This window comes from Perissodus microlepis, chromosome 18, assembly GCF_051167445.1.
Source record: "Perissodus microlepis isolate ML-2025 ecotype Zambia chromosome 18, ASM5116744v1, whole genome shotgun sequence".
Lineage (NCBI taxonomy): Eukaryota > Metazoa > Chordata > Actinopteri > Cichliformes > Cichlidae > Perissodus > Perissodus microlepis.
In genome coordinates, this window is record NC_140478.1 from 3,451,819 (window position 1) to 3,473,704 (window position 21,886).

Below are 21,886 nucleotides of genomic sequence, written 5' to 3' on the forward strand. Positions count from 1 at the left end.
ACCATTTTTCTGATCTTGGGATGCGGGCATAATGCAATGGCTGCTGTTTTATCCATCTAACAGCGCACCTGCCTGCGTCCGAAGCGGTACCCCAGGTATTGTACCTCCCTCTGTTCAACCACACATTTCCTTGAATTGGTGGTGAGTCACGCTTGCCTCAGGGACTCCAGGACTGCAGCCACCCGCTGTACATGCCCAGGAGTGACCACAAGCAGCATACGCAGTGTGTGAACATAGCACCCGGTCCATGAGCTGCTGGAAAGTGGCTGGGCTCCAAACAAGCCGACTGGAAGTGTGGGAAATTGGTGCAAACCATACAGAGTAGAGAAAGCCATTTTTTTCCTTGGACTCTAGAGACAAGGGAATTTGCCAGTAGCCCTTGGTTAAATCCAGCTTCGTGAAAAAGCCAGCAGTGCCAAACCAGTCCAGGTAGCTCTCTGACCTGGGGAATTGGGTAGGCATCATACTGCGACACCTCATTCACTTTGCGGTAGTCGACACAGGAATATACTGACCCATCTTTTGTCACTATGGGACACAATGGGGCTACACCATGCACTGTGTGTCTCTTCTGTTATTTCCAGCTTTAGGATTTCAGCCAGTTCGTTCTGAACAATTTGTCTTTTATGTTCAGATAACCTGTAGGGCTCTGAACGCATCGTCACACCAGGGCGTGTTTCAAAATGGTGCTCTATGAGTGTGACGGGGCAGGGGGGGGATATCTGCAAAACATTATTGCAATGTAGCAATATCCGTTCTTTCAGCCTGTGTGAGATAGTTATCACAACGGAGGAAGGATGGTATGGCGGAATTTGGCACCTCCGGCCCCAACTCATCTCTTTCCTTCACCAAGCTCACCAGAGAAGTGGTTTCAGCCTCTCTCCGTGCTTTTAGGAGGCTGAGGTGATATATCTGTGTGGCTCCTCACTTGTCTGACTGTACCACTTCATAGTCTTTTTGAATGGCCGGGTGGTTCACCAGCTGACATTCCGGGCAGAACACACACCATTGGCGCACATCCGCCTAGATGCCTGGCCAATAACATCAGGCCATTATTTGCTCCAGAGTTTTATCATACCCCATATGCTCCATCATAGGATAATAGTGAGCTGTTTGGAAAATCATTTTTCCAGCAGCTTTTTGGCACCAACAACTGGGCGTGTTCCTTTTCTGTGCAAGTGTCACGACTCACTCGATACAGCCTATCTTTAAATGATACAAAATGTGAGCAGGTTAGTGCTGCGTCATGGTGCACCATGTGACCACCAGTTCCTATCACTTCGTCGAATGCTGAGCATAAGGTGTCATCATGAGACTGCTCTAGTGGGAAATCTGGCAGGAGCTGGCAGAAAGTCAGCGTTGAATAGCGCCACATCACCGCTGAGTGTAACACAGACAAAACATGCCGTCATAGGTCGTGAACGCATCCCCACACACTACCCCAACCGATTATTAAACCCCGCCCAATCTGTCCAGAGAATTAAGGGATGCGTCAGGCATGAATTAAACGCAGTATTCTCTCTATGCACTTTGCCCATTTCCAGCAGGACTATGGGATATTTGTGTGTGTCCCCATGCACACACCTAACTTCCACCCACTCTGCCTCTAGCAGTGCCAGGGACCAGGGTCTGCATCCAGCCCGAGTTCACCATAGCCTGGTGTATACACCCTTGGCAACTTACCACTACGCTATACGTCCCATCTCAGATCGAGGGAAGGTGTTTGAGGGCCAGTGACATAGAACACCTGATCCACCTCCATCCGTGGGCACTCTCAGCTGATGTATCCTGGTTGCCTGCACTTCCAGCACTCCTGCCCCGGCATTCGTGTGGTTTCTGGTGGGTTGGGCGCAGAGTCTACAGCTGCCAGGACATGTGGAGAGACCAGCAAGAGAGACAGAGTTAGGGTCCCATGGCCGCAGACGGGAAGATGACTGCCCCGCAGCTTCCAAAGCTATAGCAGAGGTGGGGAACCTCCTCGGGGCCGGAACCGGGCGACTATCCACTGCTGGTTGCATGTGGCCCACTGCCTCCTCTGGCCGTGCTGCCACGTGGTCTTCAGCTGGTGTGACTGCTGCATGCAGGCTTGCGGGCCGATGGCAACTGACACACTGTGCTGTCTCCCCTGGAAACCCCTCAACAAACTGCTCCTGGACCACCACATCCAGCAGCTGTGCCTCCTCTGGTGACGGTCCCGGCTGAAGCCATCGGACCGCTGCATCATGGAGCCGCGGAGCTCCATGATGCAAAGGTCTGATCTTTCACCCCCATTCCACTGCCGCAAAATTGCTGCCAGTGAAAGGACAAGTAGGTCCAGGATGGCTCTACGCACATCTTCGAAGCTACATCTAGACGCCAGTGGCAAGCTTGAGCCTCCCCCAACAGCAGTGGCAACAGCGCCCATTCCGCTGCCGGCCGATGGGCCACTGCCCCACCCGTCTCCTGCAGCTGAGCCACAAACTACACATTGAGCACAAATTCAATACAACAGTCATTTGGAACTGCTTTTATTATAGTGTAAAGGCCTACAATATTAGAGCGAGAATACCAGTGATCTCTGAACCTTAAGGTTTTTCTTCTCATTTTCATTAAACATTATTATCATTCAATTAAAATAAGAAGTTCTGCTATATTCATGCAGTCAAATAAACGTGAACATATCTCTGTAACATAACAAAGCTAAGTACACAACTAACCTAGCTGTTTGGCTCTACTTTAAAATTCTCTGGAAATCTTAAAATCCTTCACCTCCCCTCTGCTTCCTCTCCCTCTCTCCTCCCTAGGTGACAGTGACAGATTGGTATGTTTGGAGGACGGGCTGTGGTCTTTCCCGGAGGCCTACTGCAAGATAGAATGTCCAGAGGTGCCAAGCGTATCCAATGCCAAGCTGCTAACAGCAGACTGTCTAGCTTCAGGGCACGATGTTGGCTCTGTCTGTCGTTACAAATGCAACCCAGGCTTCTATGTGTTAGGGAGCCTCAAAAAGAAGATAGGACGGTAAGTTGGGCAGAAATGCTGGCAGTACAGTCAACAGAGTAGCATTAGACAAAGTTCATTCACTATTTAAGTATTAATTGCAGCATAAAGCTTGAAACACGCACAAAACATTTTCTTCTTATTCTACTTCCAGGCGTTTTGTCTTCTGAATGATTCCTTAAATTATCAATGGGAAAACTTTTTATTTCAGGCGTTTACTTGTTATATCCAAATGGGACACTAGTCAGCATAGACAAACCAAATTAAATACAGTGTTTAATTACACATGCCTCCATGCGTAATGGAGGAAATTCTCTCTTTTCCTTTACTTTACAAGATTCCCATTACGCACTAGTTCATAAAATTAGGATCTTTGCTTTAGATTTTTTTTCTTAATCACTGTTGTAACAATGCATCCCATGAACACCCAGAACCCAAAGGGGAAAGTTTTAAATATCAATGAGTATACAGCTTTTAAGAGGTATTCTTTGGCCCATCATCCACACAACTATATTCAGTTTGGGAACAAACTCACATTAGGGTCCAATAAAATATGTACTGCTGCTAACTGGGCCTCGTCATTCCTTTGCCAGTTGTATTCCCCAAGTAACTGCTCATTACTGAAAACAGATCCCATGTTTATAATGAAATGAGGGTCTCCTAACAGGAGATGCACCCTGTGGCGTAAGTTTATGTCCTCCTTCGGGAGTCGGCTTTCTTCACACATTTCAGACGGCGTTGGGGGGTCAGGATGGTCTTGTATTTGAAAGCAGATTAATAAATACCATACAGAAAGGCTATTTGATATCATAGAAAGCTTGTATTTTAAACATTTTTTCTCTCACCTAAATTAGTGATTCTAAATTCACCACAGATATGAATCTGAGTGGGATCCGTTAGCCTGTCCAGGATGTGCCCCGCCTCTCGCTCTATGACATTTAGATTGGATCAGTACAAGAAAATGGATGGATGGGTAGATGAATGGATGGATTTTACCCTAAATTTCTTTGCAATCCAATGAACAACTTTTTATTTGGAAGTTCCATTTGCAGCTGGGTGTCTTTATGAGTTATGCTTCCTCCGACATGAGTAAACATTTTAATAACCCCTGATGCTTTATTAGTTCAGCATGTGAAAGTAAAAGGCAGCCGCTATTAAAGAGCTTTAAACAGGCTTTTTACTTTTACCTTTGACAGATGTACCCACATAAATATTATAACACACACTGCTGCATTTACACCCAACATGCAGCACACAGGAAATATTGTTTACTGTAGAACGGACACTGTTGTGTGTTCAGCGTTTCTTACAACACGTGCTTCAGTACATCCCAACATTTTTCCATGTAATGTGTTCAGTTGTCTTATTTGTAAACCTTCCTTATAGCTTCACGCAAAACAGCAGTGTGTGTTAAACTGGATGAGGTCTTGTGATAATTCGGGTCATTGAGAGATGTGTGTATTACCTGTTGTCTCCAGGAAGCACTTCAAGTTAGAGTGTCTGGAAGGAGGGCAGTGGGAGGAAACTGGCTGCGAGCCGATATCGTGCCCGGCCCCACCTGATCTATTCCAGGGCATGTACACCTGCACCAATGGCCTGTACTATGACACCGTTTGCACCCTTCAGTGCTCGGACACAACAAAAAATGTAAGGTTTCAACTGCTGTTAATTTATTTAACACCTCAAAGTGCTTGTACTTGTACAGAAGTGTTCTGAGCACAATCATGACTATCAAAACGCTTTTAGATCGATCACAAGGAGAGTGATTCTGAGTGTCAGTTGAGTTCGCTAAGCTGCATGTTATTAAATGTTTTGTCAAAAAGCCGAAGAAAAAAGTGGTCTAACACCTCTACTCCAAGTCATGCTGTACAAGTCAGTTTCACAAATCACACAATGCCTGACTCCTAACATGGTACAGTAACTGCAATGGCAGTGTTCATGGCTAATGCATTAGTTACACCTTGACATATACGTATTGCCCCAGACGTCTAGAGGAATCATTTTGGGGTCACCCAGGAGCTCTTATGCAGGGTAAGTGAAGTGTGACAAAACCTCAACAATGGCTGTCATTGTAAATGTTTAAAAATGTGTCCTGCCAGCAGGAGTCCAGACTGTGGACAGTTTCATGGTCAAACCAACTCTGAATGCTCTGAACAAACAATGCTTTTTTAAATAGAAAACACACTTAACACAAAATAATTATTCTAAAAAGCAATTAAAGTTTTTCATATAGGAAGGTGCAGATTCACACAGGAGATTAAAAAAGATCCACTTTGGTGATGACTAAGAGAAAGACGGGATTAAGTGCATGTAATCTACACGGGCATAAACAATGAGAAAGACAGCAAATAACAAATATAAAACACAACAGACAAAAAGACTCATATCTTGCAGAGAAAAACGGATACTGCCCCAACATTAATATTAAAATCTAATAATACTGTTGGTTCACGTTTTTTGCAATATTGACCTCTGCTAATTCCATATAACACAAATGATACAGAAGGTTTACTGCCTTGATTATGAAATATGTACACAGAGTTCACATATTAACTTGGAAAAACCTGATCAGCATTAATTAACAATACTGACTGTCAATTAACAATTTATTAACAATAGTTTAAAGGCAATAAATAAACATTACGTATTAAACGAGTCAAAATGGTCACAAAGTGAATTACAAAATAAATCAGCAAATTAAATTTTAATACTGACTCTTATCTTTTTAAAGGTAAATCTTTTAGATCAGCGGTCCCCAACCACCGGGCCATGGAGCGGTACCGGTCTGTGAGTCATTTGGTACCGGGCTGCGAGAGTTGAGGCCCGGGTGTGAAATTCATGGTTTTCAGGTTTTTTATCATTGTTGTTTTTTTTCGGTTTCCCTGTGTCTTTTGCCGTGTGTTATGAATAAATCTTCTTTTTTGGGGGGGAGCGGTACTGCTTTTATTTTGTTGTATTTATCCGAGACACCTGAAAGGGCCGTGAAAATATTGTCGGACATGAACCGGTCCGTGGCGCAAAAAAGGTTGGGGACCGCTGTTTTATGGTAAATGGCCTGTATTTGTATAGCGCTTTACTTAGTCCCTAAGGACCCCAAAGCACTTTACACGTTCAGTCATCCACACATTCACACACTGGTGATGGCAGCTACATTGTAGCCACAGCGGGGCACACTGACAGAGGAGAGGCTGCCGGACACTGGCGCCACCGGGCCCTCTGACCACCACCAGTAGGCAACGGGTGAAGTGTCTTGCCCAAGGACACAACGACCGAGACTGTCCGAGCTGGGGCTCGAACCGGCAACCTACCGAATACAAGACAAATTGCCAACTCTTGAGCCACAATCGCCCGCTAGATCACTACAACATCCTGATTTGGATTGGTGAAGCTCACATCATTTTCGCTTACATGTGACATCGCTCCTAGGATTCGGCTCTGTGGAATAACTGAAATTCAGATTTCACATGCAGTTTTGTTTCTTCTACAAATTCCTACAAACAGCCATGAACCTGTATTTCCACCAAGTATTTTGTTGCTATAGTGAGATTCATGTGTAAACATGCAAAAATGCCCAAACTGGGACAAGTGTAGACTTTCCATTGTGGATTTTAATGCCTGTATTTGTTTCCAGATTGAAATTCGCTGCACTAAGGATGGAGAATGGACAGCAGAATTTGTCATGTGTCCCAATCTCCAGGGATCTTGTTCTGCTCCTCCAGATCTCAACTCTGTGGAGTACAGCTGTGACCATGGGATGGCTGTTGGTGAGTGTGACCTTTAGATTTTCATTCTTTCTGTGAAACTAAATGAAACCATATATATCCGTTTTGGCTTATCTGGATGGACACTACATTTTTTCTACTTTATTATAATTCTTAGACCTCTACATTATTGTGTTTCTCATTTTAAAAATGCTGACAAAATTAAGAGTAAAGATTAGATAAATATGTGGAACACATACAATTTCTTTAAGTCAAACAATACATGAAAGAAAGAAAATGTTCTGAATTAGGATTATTGTTATTTGATTTGTGTGGGGTCTTTTTTTTTTAGGTGCTGAATGCTACCCAACATGCATTATGGCTGTAGACTTGGACCTACATGACCCGGTGGTTCTGCCCAATGGTACTACAGTCAAGTCTTTGAAACACTGGATGGTTCCCAAAAAAGTTCAGGTGAGATACCTTTGGAGTAGAGTATCGGTATACTGGGGGAATGTTTTTTAATTAAAGTTCAACACATACCCAAACATGGAGTGGCCACATCCTTAAACAGGAGATCTTCTGGTCTTGTCCTCTATGTACTGAAATGTTGTGATGAATGACGAAATGCTGAATTGAAAAAAGTTGTTTGTACTTTACTTTGCATGTCATCATTTTCCAAATCAAAGCAACCCAGATCCAAACCATAGATTTCTAGGATCGTAGATTTACCTACTGCCTCTTAGAGAACCACTCGATCCCAAGTGACGTCCCAGATTACATAACTTGACTAGTGTGACTAGATTTTTTTGGTTTTTCCAAGCTCAGCAAAACAATATATGGTAACATGCACAATGTTGGGTTAAAAATAGTTCCTTTCCATCATATTTCAGACATTGTGTTTATTTTCTCAAGAAAAAGTAGAAACTTTGGCACGATGTCACAAACTGGCTCAAGGTATGTGACAAAGAGGGAGTCCACACAAGAAGTTTACTCAAATAAGAAAATTTGTTGTTACTGGAAGGTTGATGCCAGGTAAAGTGGAAGTTAGTAGTTCTTCCAAACCAGCTTTTATAGCCTGGAAGGCCAAGGTGAGCTGGATCAGCTGACAACCCCTTCCTCAGCCAGCCAATAACCACCCAGTGTAGGAGGTCCTTTGTAAATGTGACACCCCTCTTGCTGTCTCAATGTCATAACAGTATTTTTTACAGCATAGCTATTGTTTCTTAAATGCTGGTTTGAGATACAGTTTACCTGACTCACGCTTGATGCATATATAATATTCATACTTTCAAGGTTCATTGATTAATTTTGAACTGTGATTGCAACTTGCATAACTGGGTGCAGCTGTTTCTAGGTTTTTTTGATAAGCGATGAGCTTGGATGTGGTGAAAAATAACATGTTGTGATTGGTAAAAAATAACCACAACTGAGAAAGACATTGTAGTTTTTGCTACCATTTGGAAGCGCATGGTAGGTGTTACAAAACTGCTGTTGTTTTGCTCACTTGCTGCCTAGCGACTACTCCAGAGCACCGTGAAAGCTGATACATTGACAAACAGTGCAGAGATTTTTACACAAAAACACCCATCAGGATGAATAATGTGTCCAAACATCTGGTGCACTTAACAAAAGCATGAAGTAAACTGAGCTACTGCTCCAGACTGATTCACCTTTAGTGATAAGCACAAAACTAAGATTGTTCACAGTTTGAAGCCAAGGAAAATAAAATGCTGAGCACTTGCTGCCATACATTTTGCATCAGAAGTCGCATGTCTTCTCTTTCTCACTTGTTAGTCACTTGTCCAGAGATAATATTATATCTCTGATTCCTCAGAGAGTCTTTTGCTACCTAAATACTTGAAATCACACTCTTGCAACCCAAATTTTTGATCGGCTTTTTTGACAATAGTCTTCCCTATTATCATCAATCAATCAATCAAATCTTTATTTTGAACTTTTATGTAAGTAAGTGTTAATGCACATACAAAAACAAAAAAACAAAACAAAACATGAAATCAAAGAACGCCAGGATGCTAAACACATAAAGGCTGATATACACCATTGAGCCCTGCTCTCAAAAACTAACTGATATAACTGATTTAAGAAGTTAGTGCTGAAAGTTGAACATTTTTAAAACATGTTTAGCACCATCTTTTGTCAGTAAGGAAAATGACATCGTGTGGTTGGTTAGTTACGGCTAATAGACTTATATTAGTTTATGTTAGCTAACTAGTGACAGAATTGATAACTCAGAGGAAATATTTGAATAGTACCTCTGGGCAAAACATACCCATCAGTGGAGGAGACTGATGGGTATGTTGAGAAAATGATATTCTAAAACAAATATTCAGTTCAATTCTATTTTATTTACACAGCGCCAAATCACAACAGTAGTCGCCTCAAGGCGCTTTATATTGTAAGGTAGACCTTACAGTAATACATACAGAGAAAAACCCAACAATCATATGACCCCTATGAACAAGCACTTTGATGACAGTGGGAAGGAAAAACTCCCTTTTAACAGGAAGAAACCTCCGGCAGAACCAGGCTCAGGGAGGGGCGGGGCCATCTGCCACGAGTGGGGGTTGGGGTAAGAGAGGAAGACAGGATAAAGACATGCTGTGGAAGAGAGACAGAGATTAATAACAAGTATGATTCAGTGCAGAGAAGTCTATGAACACATAGTGAGTGAGAAAGTGACTGAAGAAGAAACACTCAATGCATCATGGGAATCCTACAGCCTACACCAGCATAACTAAGGGAGGATTCAGCGTCACCTGATCCAGCCCAGCTTTAGCCAAAAGGAAAGTTTTAAGCCTAATCTTAAAAGTATTAAAAAGAAATACATGGTCTGTGATTTATAAGCAGATATATATGAGTTTATTCATCCAACCATTCTTTTAACCACTTGTCCAGTTCAGCGTCAGCATCCAAGCTGTCATTTTACAACAAATGTGGTACACGCTGGAGATCGTCAGTCCAGAGCAAACACTGAGTGATATTTGGGTTGCTAGGTTAGGTGTAAACCTAACCTAGCAACATGAATGCCTTTGGATTTTGGGTGGAAACTAGTACCCAGAGAGAACCCACACAGCTACAACGAGGCCCCACACAGAGTAACAGTAGCCAAAAAAGCAATGCAGCTATCATAAGCAATACATTTGTATACATTTTTGCATTTTTAAATAGTAATAGTTGAAGAGGAATTACCCTTTTTTTTCTACATTCAGGTTTCAACTCCTCAGTCATGAAATTTTAGATTTGAGATCTTTTTGGTGGCTTTAAGTGTTCATTTAAAGTCCTAAATTGAGACCATAACATGTGCTCAAAAGTAATATGTTGCAGTGTGTTTAGTTAGTAAAGAAAACACAGAAATATCAGTTTAATTTTCAACAGAAACCATTTCAAGTGGTCTGTAAGTAACTGAGAGTGTCTAAAAATTAATCTCTGTCAAACTGCAGCTGACATTTTCCAAATTCATCATAGAATGAGCTAATGTGTTTCATATCAGGTATCTGATTGAATCACTGGCAAGATAGTATCTTTAGGAGTTTTTTAGAAAACATTTTTATTCCCAGCTGCATCAGCTAATCACCCAGCAAAATTCACTACATGTGTATGCGACTGTGTCCGTTATCATTCAGGACTTGTTGGATTACTGGAAATCGCAGGCAGATAGTGAGAGTAAAGGTTCCAGTTGACGTCAAGCCTTTTAGGAGTTACACATATTTCTCATAGTGTATACACAGTGTATACAAGTCGCCATGAAAAAAAAAAACTTGGAATGTCAGCTCATGGGTCTGAGTTACAGGGTTGTTTTGCTTCAAAGGCGGGTCATGTTACTCAATCTTAGGAGTCGCTTCTACGTTAATGCTGTTGCAAACAGTGCTCCAGTTTCGTCTTACTTTTGGGTGGTCAGTCAGCCCACCAGCCAGTTTTTCCGCCCTTGCCAAGGTCAAATAGTTGGATTGAGGTCTGGTTTCTTACGCCATATCTCTGACACTGCCTTGTGATTTTGAGGGATTGTGTTATCTCAAGTACTTCGGAATCAGGTCTCCGTTGCTGGGTCAGGGTGCACAGAAAGTCACAGGGGAGTATCCACTTTCTCTGTCCATATTTGTTAGTTAGTCCGTCTGCTGTCTACTAACCACCTTGTAAATTCTTTGGGTCAAAAAATGGCAGAAGACCACAGCCTCACCCAAAATTAACCGCAAAATATTGACTTTTGCATTTCCTTAAGTTGTACAAAAACATGATTTTTCTCGCATGACAAATACTTCAAAAAGACAACAAATATTCATAATGTACTGCACATGTCTGTGAAAACAATAGGATATCTATGGCTTCCAGTCAGAATGAATGCAACATGTAGTTTTATTCATTTTTATACGGCAAGCGAGGGAAATTGACTTGCTGCGAAGACAGTAACTGTAATCTGACTACAATATTAGGAATGGAATTTCATTGTAAGCACACAGGGGCCAGGTTTTACACACTGTGCTGTTTTCTTGTGCTTTCTTTAAGTCATCCATAGGTCAAACGCAAAATTTTGCACACAAGACACTAAAATAATATTAACGAGTAGGATTCCTTTCGTCATGCTTTAGCCAACTACTGGTCACTCTAAAACTGATTAATTCTCATCTAACCGCAACTTTTTAGACGGCATCCAATAATAATCTAATAGTTGCAGTGACATGCGGTCATTTTTACGGAAAGGGAAGCAGAGACGATGACTGACTTCATGTCAGAACATGCTGTAAAGCTCTGTGCTCCAGTGTAAGAGTCTTAGCTGAGAGACAGTTCTCAACATAATAACGCTGATAACACAACAGTCATGTTACCAAGCCCGATACAATATCAATGAAAAATAAAGGTGGTGTATTAGTGAAACAGCTGGTCAACCATGGGATTAACGTGACAGTGCTGGTGAGGTTCTGCACAAGTTCAATTTGATAGTTTTATTAAACTGAGCACGACAGGCACTGATCTCCATCATGAAGGCTTTCTTTGCTAATGTGCTTCTCTACATTACACATTGGCTTCGGTGGTTAGTAAGAGAAAACTGATAAAATTATTAATCACATGGTGCTTTTTTACTTGCTGATGCTTACTTTTACTCCCGACAATGTGAAGAGTAACTGATCTCAGAACAGTGAAAGCAGAGCCAGCAGCAGTTTGTCTAGCATGCTAGTCACCCCTTAGTTTTCCATGATATTACATAGGCTTATCTAAAATGCACGTGCACAAACAACAAGAAAAAAGGTCTTGTAGTTTATGAGGCATTGTTAACGGGGCATGGATACTGATATTAAATAAACTAGTTATGCTATAAATTTCAATAGAGTCACAGAGAAGCAGAGTTAAGTGTGCTTAAGAGACAGTAACCACCTACAGCTACAACATAGCAGTAATGTAAAGGATGGTGCAAAGATGCCAGTAGCATTGTGACAGTGTTGTATTTGAGGTAAAAGCAGAGAGACACTCTAACTTGGGTCCGGTTAAATTTATGTCCAATTTAGGGCTTTACTAGTCAAGTATTGCCTGCCCTGCTTGCCCTGATGGAATGCCGCTGAATAGTAGTAGTCTCAAAAAATCACCGTTAAATAGTCATTCCACAAGATCCATCAAATTCAGTCATAGAAGTCGCACTTCTCAACAGACAACAAAGTGGTTTTCATATTCAAAATGTGTATCAGACACTCACTGACGCCCTTCCTTTGGAGGTCAACTGAAACTCAAAAAAATTGCTATAAAAATGTTTTTGTGTCTAAGTGTAGTATTATTTTCTATGGCAAAGACTGCAGCGATCCATTTCCTGTGGCTGCATTGCTTCACTAGTGTTGTTGTGTGCTTTGTTTCCCAGAGCATAGTCTGCACAGGAATGATGAAGTGGTACCCTGACCCTCAACACATTCATTGCATCCAGTCCTGCGAGGTAAGCTTGGAAGCAGCCAAGCAGTTCTGAATTAAACTTGGACATTTGAAGTAACTCTTTTCTTTTTCCTCCAATCTACTGTGCATAATTCTATTACACACAGTTGTCTTTGGTAAAGTATCAGTGAAATTCTATCTGGACATAGTGCGTCTCAAATGTGCTTTCACATGCTATGAAAGTGTAAATATCAGAAGGATCTCATTTGGTTTTGCCCATATCTCAGCACTCCGTTAGTGCTGAGATATGGGCTAATAAATCCTAAAAACAACTGCACATTTTTGGGCATAACCACATTAAATTTACTGTCTCAGACGGAGCTTTCCAGTAATACTAAACATGAAGCAAAACATGCCGTATCCCTGTTGTCATCACTACTCAAGATACTAGAGCCAGTGTGTGATGTGCTTCATTTTCATGATGACAAATCACAGGCAGAAACTGATGTTCTCACACTTTACAAGAATCCCTTTCAAATCTGGCCAAAGAAGCTTGTTTTTCCAAGGGGTCCTGGCATTGCCAAATGGTGGATTGCCTGCCAAGCCTAATGGATTATCTGAAAAAGGAAAATAAATTAATCACTGGCTTATGCTAGATTTAGAGTCATTATTTAGGCAGACTCAAAGCTTAGTTTAAAAGCAGTCTACAACAAGGATTTTAAAACAAAGACAATTTTCCAGTAAATCTATGTATATTTGCAAAACATTAGTCAGAATTATTTAATTGGGTACCTTTAATATTTCACTGTACATTATTTAGCGGGCTTTGTCATATGCTGGTGGCTAGGAATTCAATACAATAAAAAGGCAAAGCATTGTGCACAAATAGTTCAATTCAATTCAATTCAATTTTATTTATACAGCGCCAAATCACAACAACAGTTGCCTCAGGGCGCTTTATATTGTAAGGTAGACCCTACAATAAAACATACAGAGAAAAACCCAACATTCATATGACCCCCTATGAGCAAGCACTTTGGCAACAGTGGGAAGGAAAAACTCCCTTTTAACAGGAAGAAACCTCCGGCAGAACCAGGCTCAGGGAGGGGCGGGGCCATCTGCTGCGACCAGTTGGGGTGAGAGAGGAAGACAGGATAAAGACATGCTGTGGAAGAGAGCCAGAGATTAATAACAAGGATTGTAATCGTGTCAAACTGAATCAGCAACACAAATATAGTCCCCATGATGTTATGCCCTTGGTAAAAATACAGAGATTTACACATCTCCAAACTACACCACTCAGAAACAATTTTAAATATTCCCTAAAGTAACATTCTTCTTCCTTTTGATTATTCACGTTTTTTCATTTGGTTTTTAATATGTTAATTACGGAGCATTTTCTTTTACTTGTTGCATCTATTTTGTCCTTAATTTCAAGAGGCTGCTACTAATGCGACTGCTTTGACATTAATGTGACAAATCAATAAAACCGGAACTTTTCTGGCTCTGTAAATGTCCAAGTCAACAAAAAGTAAAATTTACATGTGGTAGTTCATTTAAGCTACACTGTAAAAAAAATTGTAATATAAAAGTATTCTACTGTGTATTTTACAGTTTTGTACTGTTCTTCTAGAATATCATTAAATTTACATAAATAGACTGTGATTTTACATTTCAAATGTAAATTAAGGTAAAATCACTGTAAATGTAATAAAACAAAAATAATTTTCTGGTTTTTTAAATGTATTTGTCTGTACATATGCATATTTAGATTGTTAAAATACATTCACAAATGTGTCATAATTTCACAAATATTTGTCTGTTATTTGAAAGATTGAACTGTTAAATTCAAATGTAATGCTATGGAAAAATATATAAAATGATTCTCATAAACTTTTTTTTTTTACATCAAATAATTATTATTATTATTGTTATTTAGGGCGATTGCGGCTCAAGAGTTGGCGGTTCGAGCCCCGGCTCGGACACTCTTGGTCGTTGTGTCCTTGGGCAAGACACTTCACCTACTGGTGATGGCCAGAGGGGAATTATAAAGTGGAATTGTAAAGCGCTTTGAGGGTCTCAAAGAGCACTATGTGAATGCAATCCATTATTATTTAAACCAACTGTTAACTGTATATTTCTGTACATTTAAGTATTATTATTCATATTGCCGCATTCATTGACCATGTTTATAGGTAATTTCATTGTTTAATCACATTAAAATGTTCCTAATTTAATGTTTAAAAGCACTTGAAAAAGGCAAAATCCCATGTAAAATTAGGGCAACAAACTGTATTGTCATTACTGAAAATAACCGTATTTTATGAGAAAGTTTTCTGTTATTTTATGGTATTATTTTGGCGCCCCAGCTGCCGGGATATTACTGTTTCTTTAGGATTTTTTTTTACGGTGTAGCTATGTAGCACTTATTTTTGCAACTAGTAGGATTATTTTCCTATCCGGATCAGAACTTACTGAATGGCTACTATTAGCCATCCTGATGGAGTAGTATTTTGGCCATTTAAATTATATAGAACCAAACGTTATTATTTTTTAATTCTCATGGTTTTTACTTGTGCTCTACACTGTTAAAAAAAAACATCTTAAAAAAACGGTAATATTCCGGCAGCTGGGGCACCAAAATAATACCATAAAATAACAGAAAATAACTTTCTCATGAAAATACGGTTATTTCCAGTAATGACAATACAGTTTGTTGCGCTAATTTTAAACGGGATCTTACCTTTTCAAGTGATTTTAAACATTAAATTAGGAACATGTTAATGTGATTAAACAATGAAATTATCTATAAATAGGGAAAAAAAAAAATCTTAAAAACACAGTAATATTCCGGCAGCTGGGGCGCCAAAATACTACCGTAAAATAACAGAAAATAACTTCCTCATGAAAATACAGTCATTTTCAGTAATGAAAATAGAGTTTGTTGCACTAATTTTACATGGGATTCTGCCTTTTCCAAATGTTTTTAGACATCAAATTAGGAACATTTTAACGTGATCAAACAATGAAATTACCTATAAACAAGGTCAATGAATGTAGCAATATGAATCATAATACGTAAATGTACAGAAATATACAGTTAACAGTTGGTTTAAATAATAATGGATTGCATGCCCTGGGACAGAGGCGAGGCTGCCATATTGCACCATCGGCCCCTCTGGCCATCACCAGTAGGTGAAGAGTCTTGACCATGGACACAATACCGAGAGTGTCTGAGCCGGGGCTCGAACAGGCAACCTTCTGATCACAAGGCGAACTGCCAGCTCTTGAGCCACAATCGCCCTAAAGAGCAGTGATAATAATACGTATGTGATGTAAAACAAGCTTATAGGAATCATGTTATGTACTTTTCCATAGTATTACATTTGAATTCAACAGTTCGATCTTTCAAATAACGGATAGATATTTGTGAAATCATGATACATTTGTGAATGTATATTATCAATCTAAATATGCATAAGTACAGACAGATACATTTAATAATCATGACAATTATGTTTTATTGCATTACAGTGATTTAACGTTAATTTACATTTGAAATGTGAAATCAGTCTATTTACGTAACTTTAATGATATTCTAGAAGAACAGAACAAAACTGTAAAATGCAGTAAAATACTTTTATATTAGGATGTTTTCCTACAGTACAGCCATACCCGCGACCTTGTGGTTGTTAGTTCACATTCATTGGCTGATGCTTAGCGTCATGTTATTATGTGTCCCAACATCCAATGGCATGTCACATTGTTTTCATGGCCACACCCTCACCCCAGGTGCAAAGGCCTATTTCTGTTCAGGAATGTTGGGAATACTTTGAGATTTATATTAATTGCAATTCCTACCTCTACATTTATTTTTTTAAAATATATAATTAGCACAGCGTGGCCGTGCAATGTTTTATATGTTTTTTTTAGTTTTTAATTCCTATTAATTATATTTTCACTTGTTACCTCTGAATTATTGAATCAGACCTAGATGACATGAAATTTTCAGCAAAATTATAATTCAAATACTCCTTTAATTATTGATTATTCTCATTAATTTTCGATCATTTTATATATTTTTCCATAGTATTACATTTGAATTTAACAGATCATTCTCTCACATAACAGACAAATATTTGTGAAATTATGATACATTTCTGAATGTATCTTTACAATCTAAATATCCATATGTACAAAAAAAATATATTTAAAAAACAAGTAAATTGTGTTTTACTATATTTACAGTGATGTTATGTTATTTTACCTTTGACATGTAATATCACAGTCTACTTATGTAAATTTAATGATATCCTAGAAAGACAGTACAAAACTGTAAAATATACAGTAAGATACTTTGACATTACTATTTTTTGGAACAGTGTACCTTTCAAACTGGTTAGTATTTAGTAGAGATGGCACGATACCACTTTTTTATGTCCGATACCGATATCATAAATTTGGATATCTGCCGATACCGATATGAATCCGATATAGTGTGTTTTTCAATCAATAAAACTGTTTTTTTAATATCTTGCTGCTTTTTGTATAAGTTCATACTCAAGTTAAAAAACAACAACAACACTAAAGCTATTCTGTTATACCTGTATGTAAAAAAAAATAAATAAAAAATAAAACTGCACCCAAAATATTTCATAGATCAGCAACACTGATCAATCTAATAAAGTTAAACCTACTCCATCCTCCCTATTCTGGTATTTTAAAGAGTACTTAGCAGAAATATTAAGCAACCTAACTAATAGGGTTGCAAACTCCCAGCAAAAGAAAATAGGGAACCAGCCTCTTCCTCATGATGCTTAATCAATGTAATCAACTTTAATTTGATGCAGGGTGAAAAAAATTCACAGAAATAAATTATTTTTCAAGAATAATTAAATAGATTCAACATCTTTCTTCAACAGAATTGCAGAATTCACAGATGGTACTTTCCCAAAGGAAAAAGTACTACAGCTTACTAGGGTATATTAGACTTAACAGTTACTATATACAGTAATGGACTTCTATATATTTTACATCAGATTAAAACTTTGGGTGTAAGATTCAGATAATTATTAAATAATTAAAAGCTAGATATTTTAAATGAGAATAAGAAGGAAAAGTATGTTTTTGTGCCCCCTTTTCGCTGTTCATGCCCTATCGGCCCCCCTGGCTAAACTTTACTAGATCCGCCCCTGCACAGTTACCAGCTATGTAGAAAAAGATCCTGGTGTAGAAAGTAATATTAAATAAATTCTAACAACAGCTTATCAAGCTTAATAGTGCTGCTGTTGTTCAGCCGCTGGTTTCCTCTTTCTGGTGCAAAGTGGGCCAAAAACAAAGAAGAGAGACGGACTCGCGACAGAAAAGCCGATCAGCTGATCATTAAGCAGTTTCACGATTGAAGTAGCAGCAGGAGAGGGAGGGAAGAGGCAGTTGCTCTATATATTGGTTGTTAAGCTTAACGCGGGAATGCTTTACAAACATTCAGAGATGAACTTACACACTTGCTTTACTTCTCTCTGACATAACTTCCTCGGAGATGAAATGTTTGCTAGCAGGCTACAAATACACACAGCCGCTCTATCACGTGACCACACTGCTCCGACGTGCAACGGTTATGAGCCGAGTTACGCCGTGTCGCAAGTTTTGTGAGGTGCTTTTTTGATATTTAATGGATCGGATTACATTTTTTATTTCTCTCCGATATCCGATCCAGTAATTTAGGTCAGTATCGGACCGATACGTAATATCGGATCGGTCCATCTCTAGTATTTAGTAGTAGTTTATTTGTGCTGACATAATCAACACAGTTGATTAGGTGATGCCATGTGTCTAAGGCCACTGTAGCATAACTATAGCAACACTTGTGACCTGTAGTTTGTATTCTAATTGAAAAGTGGTTTAATGTGCAATTTAGCATGCATTTCAGTTCACGAATACTGTAGCAATGACAGTAAATCACCTAAATTCATAAAACCAGAGAGTTTTTATTTGGCATTCGCCTTCTTGGTTCAGAAAAGGCTGGAACTACTGATGGAACACATAAACTGTTGATGTCTCATGGTATTAAAATATTCTTCCCACCTGCCAGCACTTCATTTTCCCCTTCCACCTTCCCGTGAATGTTGCTAGGCAAAACAGTTGCTTATAGCCCACTCCTCCATGACAACACTGTAAATTATACCAGACCACATGTGCTGCATATGCTCTATGCTCTCATCCAGATGCCATTGCACCCTCTTTGCACCTTGCCTCTGTTTCCACTCTTTCTTAAAACCAACATAGACATCCCGTGCAACTACCATACCAAAACTGTTTTATGTAATGTTTTATCTACCTTTCAGTCCCATAAAAGGATTACATCACAGAAAAAGACATGTCTTCACCGAGATCATGAGAACAAAGACTGTAGTAAGAGTGTGCAGCCAGAGAAATGCATTGACTTATGCATGACTTCATATAAGGCATTTAGGCACGGAGGATAGAATCCATCTGCTGAAAACATTTGGTAGATGGTCACAGTGCTCCCCTTCATCTCATCATAAAATGCTGTACAGTATCTTTAAAATCAGTAGTAAGGTACAGCTAATGAAGGATTAAATGATTAAGCAAAACATGGATTAGGTATATCTGTGTTTTTGTCATTTAACAATAGTTCTGCATAAACAGACAGACCTACTGTGAATGAGTGTTATGATCTGTGCAAGATGCAAGCTATACTATAAGTGTGACAGTGGAATATACAGGCTTCTTTACAGTTGCCAGGTAATAGCTAAACATGTGGTAATGATGTGATTATAAATGGACTGCATGTAAACTTATCTTTCAGAATAATCTACGTTCTGCTCAAAATACTTTTTTTTAATGAACATATCAAATACCTGTTGCACTACATAGAATTATCCATCCATCCATTGTCTGCCACTTACCCAGGTTTGGGTCATGGGGGCAGGAGTTTAAGCGGAGAAACTCAGACTTCCCTGATCCAGCTGGGCACCGAGTCCTTCCCAGGCCAGCTAATAGTATAATCTTGCCCGTGACTCCTGAGTCTGCCCTGGGTTCTCCTCCCGTTAGGACATGCCCAAAATACTTCCCCTAGGCGATGTCTAGAAGGCAATCTAATCAGATGTTTGAACGACCTCAACTGGTTCCTGTCAATGTGGAGGAGCAGCAGCATCCAAAATGACCAAGCTCCTCATCCTGTCTCTAAAAGACAGCTCACGAAGCTAATTTCATTCGTTGGTCACTACCCAGAGCTTGTGACCAAAGGTGAGTGTAGGGACATAGATTGACCAATAAATCAATAACTTTCCTTTTACGCTTTTTTTTTTAAAGCAAAGCTGTATAAAAGAATTTTACAATCTTAACATCAGAAAAACGGCCACCTCCCAAATATACATACCTTTAAAACAAAGACCAAAGAAGCATCAAACAAAGAGTAAAACTCCTTAAACTGTCCTACCTGGCAGAAGAAATCTTTTCTTCTCTGTTAGTCAGAGTGAGTCATATGGAGAAGAGAAAGGGGGAAACAGTTTTCAGAAGGATGTGCAGTGACTGGGGTCAGGCCATGTAAAGAAGGATATAAATTCCTGGTAGAAAATTAAAAAAAAACAATCATATAATATACTGCTGCTTGACAGCAGAGTGTTTTCTAGAATTCATACCTGTGTTATATAAACTTGGGTGAAGAGCTTGTCAGGTGTGGATGACTACTCAGAATATTCGTGTAAGTGAGGTTTGGGATTGGCTGCTTCTGCTTTTTATGCCTGTTTCTTTTACACTGATTGGAGTGGAGTTAAAGATAATACACAAACCAGCTGACCTTTTAATTACCCGTACGGGACTGAAGTGGATAGCCGGTTCTTGCTGTTTTAATATTATTCCTGGGTCTGTGTGTTTCTTGTGATCACAAGATATTTTCTGCCTGGAAGGGAATGTAAATACTAATTAACCTCAGCATGAGCCCTGGCCTCCAAATTAACCTCATATGGGCAAAGTGTGGGGTCTGCTTATTTAAACAGTTTTCAGCAAGGAAGGACAAGCATGGGAATGCTGACAAAATCCAGAATAAAGGTCAGAGCTGGAAATTTCAAATTAAACTTGCCATTAGGCTAAGCAACTTTTTGTCATGAAAGTTATTCAGAGATTTACATACAAGCTGTGATTTTAGTGAAACATCTGGTGCAATTACTGGTAAAGTATTTACTTAGAGACAGAACAATTAAATAGATTTATTTTTGTCCGTGGCCATTTAGTCAGAAAGGGCAAGGGGATTTGTCAAGTAGGGAGTTCTTTGAAGTGAAGAGAAATATCCAGAAATCTTCTCAGCAGCTGCTCTCTCCCCCTGCGCAGGTTAGGTAAAAGTCTACTGTTAGTCTTTGAAATATCTCCATCAGCTCATCAGAGGAAACCAAAAGTATCTTTGGCACTCAGCACTTATTTTCATATTGTTGGTACGTCAGGCCCTTCAAGCCCTTAAGGTTCAGTGGAAAACATTAAAAAGGCTTTCATCATCGCGTTTAAGATTCTGTGTAACTTTCATTCCAGAAAATTGCGTGCCACTCCAAAGTTTCTCCAGCAGGACTCACACACTGGCCAAGGCATTGCAAAAAACTGTTTACACTAAAAGGTATTCTAAGTAACTTAAAGCATATCAGTCATCAAATTATGTCCATCTACTTTATTTATCCTAGGTCAACAATGTCAAACCAAACCTAGATTGCTAAATTGCTTTGAAGAATCTTTGTAGTCATCATTTTTACTTCATCACCGTGATTCAGCAGGACTGTAAACTGGATATAACACTTTACTCATCTCTGCCGCATTCACACCTTATGTACTCTAAGGCTATATTGCTGTGTTTATCATGTTGGTATATATCCCTATTTACTGTAGTGTAACTTTAGGACCGCATCAAAATCGCTTAAAGTGAGATCAAGCTTTCCCTCCCATATAGTTACAATTATTTAATTGCTACGACTTGCCAGTGCAAGGTTTGCTGTTTAGCAAAATAACAATTAATGCAAGGTGACTTTATATAAGAGTTTATTTGTAGTAATCAACGCAAGAATGGTCATCTTGAGAAATTATGCCAATGGACCAAGGTAGTGCCAGGGTTTCTACAAAGATATGCAAAAGGTTGCACTCTAATGAAACAGAAACCACATCTAACAACAAGGGCTTGAAGTCACCATCCATGGAAAACAGAAATGGGAGCCTGGAGATAACTGAAGATGACTGCACTCATATTTGGGAAGGCCAGGCTAACGCCGAAATGATGTTATTGTGTTCTGCCTGAAGAACAAACTTATTTTTGGAGTCTGCAACTTTAT

At 39.4% G+C, this 21,886-nt stretch overlaps 1 protein-coding gene across 1 annotated transcript in view; it reads left to right on the top strand.

Annotated features, from left to right (window-relative positions):
* Positions 1-21,886, top strand: part of pappa2 (pappalysin 2) — an 86,850-nt gene that overhangs the window by 57,202 nt on the left and 7,762 nt on the right. The window contains exons 21-25 of the mRNA XM_084912719.1: positions 2,784-2,997; positions 4,455-4,623; positions 6,608-6,740; positions 7,030-7,151; positions 12,547-12,618. Of these exons, the coding sequence (XP_084768845.1) occupies positions 2,784-2,997; positions 4,455-4,623; positions 6,608-6,740; positions 7,030-7,151; positions 12,547-12,618 (710 nt within the window). The remainder of the gene's footprint in view (positions 1-2,783; positions 2,998-4,454; positions 4,624-6,607; positions 6,741-7,029; positions 7,152-12,546; positions 12,619-21,886) is intronic.